Raw genomic sequence first — 13,016 nt, 5'->3', positions numbered from 1 at the left:
AGGATGTATTAAAGGGATTTTATTTTATTTTATTTAAATTCAATTTGCCAGCATATAGTATAACAGCCAGTACTCATCTCATCATGTGCCCCCCTTAATGCCTGTTACCCAGTGCATTAAAGAGATTTATCTCATTCTTAAAAATTAGTCTTGTGTTTTTCTAAACCAGACTTATGAATACTCTTTCCTTTATTTGCCTCTGTGCATGCCCAGGTAAGTGACAGCTGCTACCAACTATGACTGGCATGTTTCTTATGCTACTGAAAACAAATATTGAAGAGACAAAAAGCTCCAGTGACTCTGTGCTACACATATCCTTCAAACTAACCTAGAATTTTTTGACTAGCTTTACTTTAAAATTTTAACAAAGTCTGCATAAAAAGTTCTCTTTAATAATACATAAAAGAACTGAAGGTACAGAGATACCATATTTTATTTATTTGTATGAGAAAAAAAATTTAATGGAAATGTTTGCAACCTATATAACTATAATTATTATTTTTAAAACTTATCCATCCATCCATCCATCCATCTATCCTACTGATAAATAACCCAGCTGGATAGTGGGGTTACAGAGAAGAACAAGCTCTTAGGCTGCAGGAGATTACAATCTTCCAGGGGAAACAAAACACTGAGCAACTAATTCAAAGTGTGATATAGGTCACAAAGGCAAATGATGTGACTTAGACTTGCAAATATAGAAAAGTTTTTTCCCAAAGTCACGCTCAAGGTAAGAGGTGCCAGAAGAAAATGAGAGAGTGGTCCATAGGGAGGGTGAGGGGAAAAGTATTCCAGAGCACAGATGGCACAGGAAGAGGGTGCTTGATGGGGCCAGGGAGGCCCACAGAGACAAGATAGTACATGGTGAATATCCTTATCTGGAGAGCTCTGAGGAAGAGATGATTCATTTGTACCTTTAAAACCTTTTTTAAAAAAATAAAACACAGATATAAAAAAACATATTATGACTTAGTAAATTATTATAGTGCAATCACCCTTGTAACCACCACCCAGATTAAGAAAGAGAACCCCAGAAGCCCTCATGCACCTCTTTCTTTTTAATTTTTAAAAGATTATTTATTTATTTATTTATTCATGAGAGACACAGAGAGAGGCAGAGACACAGGCAGAGGGAGAAGCAGACTTCCTGCAGGGAACCCGATGCAGGACTCGATCTCAGGAATCCAGGATCACACCCTGAGCCAAAGGCAGATGCTCAACTCATGTATCTCTTTCTAATTGCAGTTCCTTCCTGCTTCCAACAGTAACTACTATCTTGAGTATTAGAGTAATCACTTCCTTGCATTTTTTTTTTGGTTTTGCATGCAAATGTCCACCAAAGACATTATAATTATGAAATCATTAATTTTAACATACTTGATGGATTTCAACCCACTGATATTCTTATCCTTACTGAATCTCAAACTGTCCCACTCTTGGTTGGTGAGAGTCTCATCAAAGTTCTTTAACATACCTCTGATAGCTTCCTTGTTATCTCTATGTCAAAATATTCCAGGATCATCTAGTATACTTCCTGTCCCAGACCTGGACTCAGCCATTTCTCTAAGGAACCCTTCCCTTAATGGGAAAAATGATTTCAGTAGGAAACACAAGATTATTAGGTGGTTCATTGTTTCTAGTCCTCTACAGTGGACACAGCTAGGTTATAATCACTTCCTTGCACTTATCTATAAATATAAGTGTGTACATACAGAATGCAAAAGAAATCAAGGAGTCAAGAATCATTTTAAGTTTTTGACCTGAGAAATGAGAACACTGGCTTTGCCATTTACTGAGGTGGGAGAAGCTACAGGAAAAGCAGGTTCAGAGAAGATAATGCAACTTTGATTCAGACATGTTACAGCTGAGATGACTATGAAATCTCCAAGCAGGGAATCCCTGGGTGGCTCAGTGGTTTAGCGCCTGCCTTCGGCCCAGGGTGTGATCTTGGAGTCCCAGGATCAAGTCCCATGTCGGGCTCCCTGCATGGAGCTTGCTTTTCCCTCTGCCTGTGTCTCTGCCTCTCTCTCCCTCTCTCACTCTCTCTTTCACGAATAAATAAATAAAATCTTAAAAAAGAAAGAAAGAAAGAAAAGAAACCTCCAAGCAGAGGCGCCAAATAGGCAGCTGGATATAAGCACTAGGAAATCAGCAGAGATGTCAGAATCAGAGGTAAATCTGAAAGTCATCAGCATATTGGTGGTGTGAAAGCCAGGAGACTGGGTGTAATTACCTAGGAAGTCAATTATCTGACATGATTTTCATGGGATTTAGCAAAGAGAACAACAACAACAAAAAAAAGTGAGGAAAGGTTTAACAAAAGGCAAAATGAAACACAAGCATTTTCCTTCTTCTTGGAATGATAATAACATACCTGGTGAGCAACTTCTGCTCTCACGGAATTCATGAAGTCCCGACCAGTTGGATAAAGGGCACAGGCAAACATAAAATCCTGCCATACCTATCAAACCAACAAAAAGCAATAAAGTACTTCCATATTTTTTTTTTTTACACAGAAAGAAATTCTTCATTCTGAACTTTGGGAATTATCTTTCAGGCAAATGAAAAAACAAGTTAGCTTGATGAGTGTGATCATTTGAACACTACTATGATTGAGGCAATGGGAGAGGCTCTCACATGGACCTCAGGACTTTCCAGAACTATACAAAATTGTGGGGGAAATCTGAGCAAAGAAAATTTTAAGTAGGGAGAAAAAGAAAGAGAAGAAAAAGGGAATTCAAATAAGAAACAGTGAGTGTGTTGAGGGAAATAGGAAATTTGAAAAGAACCTTCCCCAAGCCTCACTTGCAATACTCACTTGCAATACTTCAATTTTTTACTGGGAATTTGGTATTGAGAGATAGACCAGATTGTTTATAAAGGGACTAACTTTTCATGGCAAAAAGGATGACTACATGGACATTTTTGTAATACAACCACATAAGTTCATTTATTTTTTTCTGGCTTTTGGTTTTTTTGAGAGAGAGAGAGACAGGGAGGAAGAGAAAGAGAAAGAGAGCTGAGGGGGGTGCCGAGGGAGAGACAGAGAGAGAGAGAATCCCAAGCAGGCTTTGTGTGACACAGGGCTCGATCTCATGACCTTGAGATCATGATCTGAGCCAAAATCAAGAGTTGGATGCTTAACCTACTGAACCACCCAGACACTCCCACATAAGTTCATTTCTAGAGAGGCTGTTAGGATGCACTGGTTAAGAGCACAGGCCCTGAGTCAGAACCTTGGTTCCACCACATTCCTACTATTTGGGTTTGGGCAGGATATTCAGTCTCACCTCCACGTGTCAGTTTCCTTATTGGTAAAATGGGGATGGAATACAGCAGTAACTACTTCATAGGATGGGCAAGACGATGAAATAAAATAATAGATGCAGAGCACTGAGAACAATGCCCGGTACTCAATAAATATTATAGAATATTGTCACATTATCATGACCATCAGCATTATCAATATTACCATAATCACTATTCTTTTATGGAGTATTTTATATTATAGAACTGTAATACCAGAACTAAAAGACTGTATTTCCTGTGCTTAACCCTCACCAATGTAAAACACATTTGGACTACTTAATGACAATATCAAGCACAGCTTTACTTCATTGAATCTTATTTTTCTTCTTTCTAGGTCTTGTTATGTCTCCTTAAATTTTAAAATATGTATGCACACCCTTATATCACAAAGAAAATTAGAAATATAAATGTCTCCCACTTAAAATAATTAAATAATTATGATATTCCATCATCTATGGTTCTGGGTTTGTAAGATGCCATTTATTCCTCTGCAAAAAATGGATTATCAGTCCCAGCTCTGAGAAAGAAGTGAAGGAGCCATGTCACACATCAGAACACAGGAGGTCAAAGTGAGGGTATAGTAACATATCAATCAATAAAATGCTGTCAACTACGCACCATTATTCCTAGTTCATCACAGAGTCTATAAAATTCATCCTGCTCGTAAATTCCTCCTCCCCAAACCCGAAGAGTATTCATGTTAGCATCCACAGCAGACTGCAAAAGGAGCCGTAACCTGTAGAAGAGATTTTATTTTATTTTATTTTATTTTTTTAAGATTTTATTTATTTATTCATGACAGACACACAGAGAGAGAGGCAGAGACACAGGCGGAGGGAGAAGCAGGCTCCATGCAGGGAGCCTGACGTGGGACTCGATTCCAGGTCTCCAGGATCACACCCGGGGCTGCAGGTGGCGCCAAATCACTGGGCCACCGGGGCTGCCCCAGTAGAAGAAATTTTAAACAAATGTTAACTTTAAATTTGGGGATGTTAAAAAAAAAAAAGATTTTAAAACACATGGTGTTGATAAATACATTTCAAATCTCTGTTAGAAAAACACATTTTAAAATTATGATGGTTTAGGGGGCACCTGGGTGGTTCAGTTGGTTAAGAGTCTGCCTTTGGCTCAGGTCATGATCCCAAGGTCCTGGAATGGTGCCCTGCATTAGGCTTCCTGCTCCATGAGAGAGAGTCTGCTTCTCTCTCTCCCTCTGCCCCTTGCCCTGCTCCTGCTTTCTCTCTCTCTCAAATAAATAAGTAAAATTAAATTAAATTAAATTAATAAAATAAAATAAAATAAAATAAAATAAAATAAAATAAAATATGATGGTTTGGATATAATGCTAGGTGAAGAAAGTGAGACAAATTATACACACATTAACCTGGAAAAATTGTGTGTTATATCTTTCTCTGCCTTCTGAATTCACATTTTTATTATGCTATTTTTGAAACTAAATTTTTTCTTATTCTTTTTTTTTCTTATAGAAAAAAAATTTGTAGGGATGCCTGGGGGCTCCATGGTTGAGCATCTGCCTTTGGCTTGGGTCATGATCCCGGGATCCGGGATTGAGTCCCACATCGGCCTCCCGGCAGGGAGCCTGCTTCTCCCTCTGCCTGTGTCTCTGCCTCTCTCTGTGTGTCTCTCATGAATAAATAAAATAAAATATTTTTTAAAAAAAGAAAAAAATTGTAAACCTTAGAAAGTATGAGGTAATTTTATAGAACCATTTCAAATTATAAGACAAAAATCAAAGTTTGCACATTGATACCTAGCTTACTCTCATCTCCTTTTTTCAATTCCTCCAGTCTAGTACATATTTTCCTCAATTTACAATGGGATTATATCCCAATTAGTCCATTGTAACTTGAAAATATTGTTAAGTCGAAAATGCATTTAATATACCTAATGTACCAAACATCCTAGCTTACTTAGCCTCACCTACCTCAAATGTGCTCGTAACACTTACATTAGCCTACAGTTGGGCAAAATCATCTCACACACACAGTCTAGGTTATAATTAAAGTATTGATATTTCATGTAATTGATTGAATACTGTACTGAAAGTGAAAAAACAGAATGGATATATGGGTACAGAATGGTTCTGAGTGTATAGGTTGTTGACTATCAGTACAACGTGGCTGCCTGGGAGGCCAAGGTTTCTGCTACTGCCCAACATCACAAGAGATTACTGTACTGCATATCACTATTCCAGAAAAAGACCAAAATTCCATATTCAAAGTATAATTTCTACTGAATGTGTATCATTTTTACAGCATGATAAAGGCAAAAAATCATGCCGAACCATCATAAGTAGGGCACTGGCTATGCTTCTTCTTTTTATTTTTAAAGATTTTATTTATTTACTTGATGCAGAGAGAGAGAGCGTGCGCAAGGAGGGAGAGAGGCAGAAGCCAACTCCCCACTGAGCAAGGAGCCTGACTTGGGGCTCAATCCCAGGAGCCTGGGATCATGGCCTGAGCCAAAGGCAGACACTTAACTGAGAGCCACCCAGGTGCCCTGCTTCTTTCTCTAGTAAATTTCCTTTCTGATTTTTCCAATTCCTATTCACATCATCCACAGGAAAATCCAGAAATTTACAGCCACTTTGAGAACATCTACCTTGCATTTCTAGAACAGAGCCCAGAAAGGAGCCAAGAAGGCCAACAACTGGCCCACTAAGCACCCGGAGCATTGTGCTTCAGCAGGTTTACTAACTGGCCCAGCTGTACTGAACAGTCACTGCCAACACCAGCCAGGAGATGACAGGAGCCAGGAGATGAAAAGAGGCAGCAAGTTATCTGTGTCTATGTCTGGAGAATAATTTCATTTTCACATGAAATTCGATACAACATACACAGTTTAAAGTAAAAGCAAATTACTGCAACTTTTGGCAAATTCTAAACACCAAATAATATACCACAATGCATATTTATACACATGTAAATAAGCTAAGTGTTTATTTTCTCTTTAAAAAAGTTTATTTTTACTTTCATCAAGACAGTTTATAATTGCAATCAGGAAATACTATTTTCATGTAAAGTGCTATTCTCAAAGCTTTAGATAAGCACTTTAAATTTTCTTCTTGATTTAAAATTGCAAAGCTTTTTTAGTTCCTTTTACTAAGATAAAAGTAAAAGAATATACAAATAGCTTAGAATGAAGAAGGAAATATGGATTTCCATATTTTTAAAAGAATGCACAGAAATATTTAAGGTATTCCTTGAAAAATTGAAAAAAAATTAATCATTTTTTTCAGGGACTAACTATCCAAAGTGTGCATTAATGATTTTCTTGTTCTTCCACAGGAAATATATAGTAGTTTTCTAAAAACTGGATGGTTTCAGCAGTCTCAAGTCATTTAGCTGTTAAGACTATCTATAGCTCATAAGAATAGAATACATGATTTAAAAATCCTTTCCATTCTAAAGTTTCCATCACCCTAGAATTCTGTCTCCATTCCTTCCACTGGAAACAAAGAAAGTAAAAATGAGTAACTCTTTAGCTTTGTGGGACTGTTAATAAAAGAAAAACAAGAAACAGAAAATAACTTACAAGTCAGAGGTTACTCGATCCTGGAATGAATCTGCTGGGATCCAGTTCGAGCCTTTCAGAAATATGGGCAATCCATTAATTTTGAAGTAGAAACTCAGACCTTGAGAACCTTCAATGGGCTCTTCTATAAGTTCCACCGTCCTAAAATAAACCTATTATGAACAAAATTAAATACTGAACATCAAATTTAAAACATAAGCCAAAGAGATCTTTTTTTTAAAAAGGAAAACAAACTTTTAAACAATTTACATAATATGAACATAATTTAATGTTAATTTCAAATTTGCTATGAGGCACTTAATATGGAAGTACACATTTCAGAAAAAAAAAATATATATATATATAATAAATTAATGCCAGATTGTATCTTTTAGTAGATATAAAATACAGAAACTATTAAAGAGGAAATATATTCGAGTCTTCCTCATGAAACAGGCATTTGTAATTTCATCATAAGAAATATATTTGAGAGGTGCCTGGGTGGCTCAGTTGATTAAGCATCCGACTCTTGGTTTCATCTCAGGTCATGATCTGAGCCCCATGTCAGGGTCAGTGTGGCATCTGCTTGGGATTCTCTCTCCCTCTCCCTCTGCCCCTCCCCACACACACAGAGGAGGGGCAGAGGGAGATCACTCTCTCTCTCCAATAAATAAATAAATCTCTTTTAAACAAAAGAAATATATTTGAACAAAAACTTATACTATTTCACAAAAACGGGAGAAATCCCACCAGTTAAACTGATGAATCTTGGATAGGAAAACACACTCTCATTTCAATGTTGTTAAAATGTGCTAAAAAGTGCATCTTAGAATCAAAGACAAACAGCACAAGGTATTTCACAATTTAACAACTTTCCAATATTAATAGCATATTAGTATAAAATCATTTTGCTTAATGGGCAACAATTTAATCCCAGCTAATCATCACATTAAATTCAATGTTTGAGAGAGTTCTAAAAATGTAAGTGGTGTTTCAACTGGAAGATGGAATTGGAGCACACACTCCAATATTATAACTGCTGTGTGAGAAAATGCTGAGACTTTGGTCCCTGTGACACTCTAACCAGGATTTCCCACAGTTAAGCAGGAGAAGCAAGACTCTAAATAGAGATTTATGTTCTTATCCAAATCTTCATTCCTTCCAGCTATAAACTGGATCAAGGAATGAAGAACATAGTTCTATACCAACAAAGCCTAGCCTTGAATCAAGACTATGCATTTCTTCCCTAATTAAAGTAAATAAATGAATTAATCAACTTATTTTATGAACTGAAAGTGTCCACCATTCTTGTACTTTCTTACCCTTGCCCTTATTACTATGACATGACAAAAAGGTATGAGTTAACTTTATGAGAAGACACAGAATAAAGCTTGGTTGAGGAGGATCTTGACGTGGAATTACCATACCTGCTGTAGGGTTGCAAAAGGCAAAAAATGCTCAATGATTTTCACAGATAACTTTTAAAACACCTTGATGGGTAAATTCAAATATCTAGAGCAGCAGTTCTTTAAGTATGGCTGGGGGCTACAAGGAAACCCTGAAATCCTGCAGGGGAGTCCTTGTGTTCAAATCCATTTTCATTGTAAAGCTAAAACATCATTTGCCTTTTTCACTCTCACACTATTTTAAATATATGGTGGAATTTTCCAGAAGCTACATGATGTGTGATGACATCATCACTTTGTTGGCCAATGGAATGCATACTTGCATATTCTGGTGTGCTCTACTTCTACAGTAGAGGTTAAGTATATGAAGAGGTGTGTTTTCAGAGATTAATTCACTTTGTTCTTAGCTTCTATTGTGTTCTTAATAGTAGTGTTTGATTATTCCTGCTATAATCTTGGTAACTTCATTATCATGCAATAAATTCTCCTTTTGAATCTCAAAGTTTCCCTTGCAATCTACACAGAAAGACAAAAGGACTGGGTACCTTTTGTTAATTTGTTTCACAGTGATATTTTTAAGTTTTCAAATGAAAACAAATTTTAATTGAAACTCATTTAAGTTCAGTATGTTATTTTATTCTAAAAAATTATTTATAATATACTTTTTCTTCAGGGGGAACCCGCAACTAGAAGACTAACATTCTCAACCTAGAACTATACTGTCTCCATCTAAAAAATGCTAGGAAAAAAATGAAATATCAGAGTTTTCTTTTTTTTCTTTCTTTCTTCTTTTTTTTTTTTTTTTTTTAAGCAGGCTTCATACCCAATGTGGACTCCAATGTGGGGCTTGAACTCACAACCCTGAGATCAAGATCTGAGCTGATATCAAGAATTGAATGCTTAACCAACTGAGCTACCCAGGTGCCCAACATTAGTTTTCTGACTCATGGAAAGGAAAAACCTACTCCAAAGAAACTGGGTAAAATTACAAATAAAAAATGAAATTATATTTAAAATATATACATATTTTTAAAAAAGAAATTATGAGGAAATCTGTATTTCCCTCAACTTTATAATTGTTAATAATTTACCTTATTGTGGACAGCCCGGGTGGCTCAGTTGTTTAGTGCCACCTTCGGCCCAGGTTGTGATCCTGGAGACCCGGGATCGAGTCCCACGTCCCTGCGTGGAGCCTGCTTCTCCCTCTGCCTGTGTCTCTGCCTCTCTCTCTCTCTCTCTCTCTCGCTCTGTGTCTCTCATGAATAAATAAAATCTTTAAAAAATTTATCTTATTGTGTCTAATGCAATATAACATTTTAAAAAACAATATTTATGGTGCCAGTTAAGTTGCAGTATCATTTTGAGACCAAACATTCTAAGTATGAAGAAAAAAGAACTGAATATTTTAATGTTCTTTTTTTTTTTTTAATTTGTATTTATTTGTGATAGTCACAGAGAGAGAGAGAGAGGCAGAGACACAGGCAGAGGGAGAAGCAGGCTCCATGCACCAGGAGCCCGATGTGGGATTCGATCCCGGGTCTCCAGGATCGCGCCCTGGGCCAAAGGCAGGCGCCAAACCGCTGCGCCACCCAGGGATCCCAAGAACTGAATATTTTAAACTTAGACAAGATAAGCTCTTTAAAAGGCAAACATTGTTTATTATGCTGTAGCATATTATTTTATATTGTATTATAATGTTTTCAAACTAGGAATGAAAAAGTCACTGGAGCATCTTACAGGATTGGTTATCAAATTACACAGCTGGAGAAGCACACATATTAGCTGAAGAGAGTTTTACAGTTGACATTGCTGAATGCCTACTGGATAAAAAGTCAGAAAATGAAATCACAGCATTGTCACTTTGCAATGATATAGTAAGTCATCCAATTAAAGGTTTAGCAGCAACAGGATACTGAGCTGATATCCCATCTGAGTGTCAAACTTTGCCTTACAAATGCATGAATCTCCAGAATGATGGACTTACTGTTTGCTGATATTTATCTGTTAATCAGCACAATGAATCATCAAAGTTCTCATTTATGTGAATCTTTGGCAACACAGTACAAGAAATGCTGAAATATTAAAAGTATTGAATAGTTTCTTTGAATCTCAAAGTTAGCAACAACTGTGTTAACATTTGCCCTGATGTTACAAAAGCAGTGGTGGGTAACACTGCTGGTGCCTCGGCAAAAATCAAGGCAGTAGATCCAAACTGTGCTAATTGTCACTGTACCCTTCACCTTCAGGCATCAGAAGGAAAAAAAAAGTCAGTTTCACTTAAGAATGTTGTGATAAAGCAGCAAAAATTATTAATCCTATTAAATCCCAACCTTGAGTACACATCATTATAATAGTCTGTGTGATGGGGCACCTGGGTGGCTCAGTGGCTGAACTGATAACATTGACCTTCTGCTCAGGTAGTGATCCTGGGGTCCTGGGGTCCTGGATCAAGTTCCACTACAGGGAGCCTGCTTCTCTCTCTATGTCTCGGCCCCTCCTCTGTGACTTTCATGAATAAATAAATAAAATCTTTTTTAAAAAATAGTGTGATGAAATAATGGAATAGGAAATTTGGATAAAGTGCCACACAATGGATTTCTTGAGGAAAAGCATCTGGGCCATTGCTTGAGTTGTAAATTGAATTAGTCATCTGGTTCATGAAACTTCATTTTAACTTGAACAAACTATTGTTATTCAGACATGGCTATCGGCAGATATTTTCTGAAAATGAATGAAGTGAGCCTTGTCACTTCAAGGAACATAAGCAAAAGTATTGTGGACAAAGATAAAACTCAAATTTACAGGCAAAAATTAGGATTTAGGAAAACTTGTATCCACTACCATGAGCTTGAGTGTTTCCCAATACTTAAAAGACTTTTCAGATAACATCCGGGTGATATTAACAAACGTTAATGTGGTATTATATAATGGAATGTTTCAATGTTTGGAAACATTTGAAACTCTCAAAACTCTATTATTTTTCAAATAATCATTGCATTATATTATGATATCACATACAGATAAAAGTTCCATTAGGAATGAATAAGTCATAGTAATAAAAGGTATAACACAGAGAATATAGTCAGTGGTATTATAACATTTTATGGTGACAGATGGTAGCTGCGCTTGTGGTGAGCAGAGCATAAGGTACAGAGTTTTCAAGTCACTCTGCTGTACACCTGAAACTAATGTCACATTGTCAACTATGTCTCAATAAAAAAAAATAATTTAAAAGATCCATTAAAGATGCAAGAAATACCAACAGATTTTAATGTAACAGAGTACAAACAGTTCATTAAAATGGCTTCAGATTCCACACTGCAACTAACTTTAAGAAACTACCACTACTTAAGTTCTTGTGTGGTACATAGAATAGTCTCAATTATTTGAAAAGGCTATTAAAGTACTTTCTTTTCCAACTGTATATCTATGTAAGATCATTTTTTCTTTGTATATGTTAATGAAAACAACGTGTTGCAAAAAAGAATGCAGAAACACGAGAATCCAGCTGCCTTCCATTAAGCAACACATCAAACAGATTTGTAAACATGTAAACAATATCACTATTCTCACTACATTTTGTTTTGTAAATATATTTATTTTTCATAAAATAACTCATATACTAACATGTCATGGATTTGATACTGTGATTTGAAATGAATAAATATTCAATCCCCAGTTTTAAACTTACCCATGTAAACAAAGGTACTTTGGGGTTCTCAATAATTTTTATGGATGTAAAGTCATTGTGACTAAAAGAAACTCAAGAATCACTAATCTATAAAATAGAACTCATTTATTTCTTTATACCGATTAATACTACAAATAATATTAATGATAAAACTCATCTTCCCCGATTTTTTCTTTTCTGCTCAAATTTTCTTGTGAAAAGATAGCTATCCCCATCTCTCACTCTTATAAACATCTCACAATTTTATGACTCAGGTCAAAATAAACCCTAAAGCACCTGACAGTATTCAGAGGGGAAGCAGGAATTACCAGCCACCTTTTCCGCTGGGCATTCTTTGACAGGTTAAAGGCTGGTGGGTCTATGATTAGTATCAGTAATTCTCCATGTCCTCTGGAAGTCCTGATGAGTAACATAAAGCCTTCTTCTGCAAGAGGTATTTTACTTAGAGGAAATAATAGGCTTTGAAAGAGTTTTTTTGAAAAGAACCCTGAGTAACACATATTTACATCCAGAGTGAATTACAAGATCAAAACTATTTTAAACAGCCCAACAAAATAAATTGTCTAAAAATAGAAAAAAAGGTATAAATACCTAAGAACCTAAATGTGTAAGTCAAGCCATTTGAATTTAAAATTTTTTAAATTTCCAAACTTATTTATCCATTGTTGAAGATTCTATTAGCAACTCACTAGGTAAATTTTTTAAATGAGCCTTATGATTTCATTTTTTAAATAGAAAGATTAACTTTCAAAGTACAGAATAGGTGAACACATTTCTTAGACAAGAGCTAAGAATATCTTAACTAAAGAGCTTACGGGGTATGTGTCTGATAATACTGTACTTCTCACATTTCTCCCTCTGGCAGACCAGATGATGATGTAATGAATCATAGATTCATAAGCTTCATATCCCTTCTCAGCTGTTTGTAATCAAATAATTAAAAAGCTGTCATACTTGAGGTGCTTGGGTGGCTCAGTTGGTTGAAATATGACTCTTGGTTTCAGCTCAGGTTATGATCTCAGGGCCCTGAGATCGAGCCCCAGTTCGTTAGGTTCTGTGCTCAGTGGGGAGTCCGC

The 13,016-nt window shown here is 36.1% G+C and overlaps 1 protein-coding gene across 1 annotated transcript in view; it reads right to left on the bottom strand.

The window, feature by feature from the left end:
• The window catches only part of MANBA (mannosidase beta), a 115,166-nt gene that overhangs the window by 39,228 nt on the left and 62,922 nt on the right, over positions 1 to 13,016 (bottom strand). The window contains exons 8-10 of the mRNA XM_025983820.2: positions 6,865 to 7,016; positions 3,928 to 4,045; positions 2,375 to 2,461 (exon numbers count right to left, since the gene is read on the bottom strand). Of these exons, the coding sequence (XP_025839605.2) occupies positions 2,375 to 2,461; positions 3,928 to 4,045; positions 6,865 to 7,016 (357 nt within the window). The remainder of the gene's footprint in view (positions 1 to 2,374; positions 2,462 to 3,927; positions 4,046 to 6,864; positions 7,017 to 13,016) is intronic.

The sequence above is a fragment of the Vulpes vulpes genome, chromosome 4 (genome assembly GCF_048418805.1).
Source record: "Vulpes vulpes isolate BD-2025 chromosome 4, VulVul3, whole genome shotgun sequence".
NCBI lineage: Eukaryota > Metazoa > Chordata > Mammalia > Carnivora > Canidae > Vulpes > Vulpes vulpes.
Note: the sequence above shows the minus strand (reverse complement) of the source record. Positions and strands in the feature narration are given on the sequence as shown.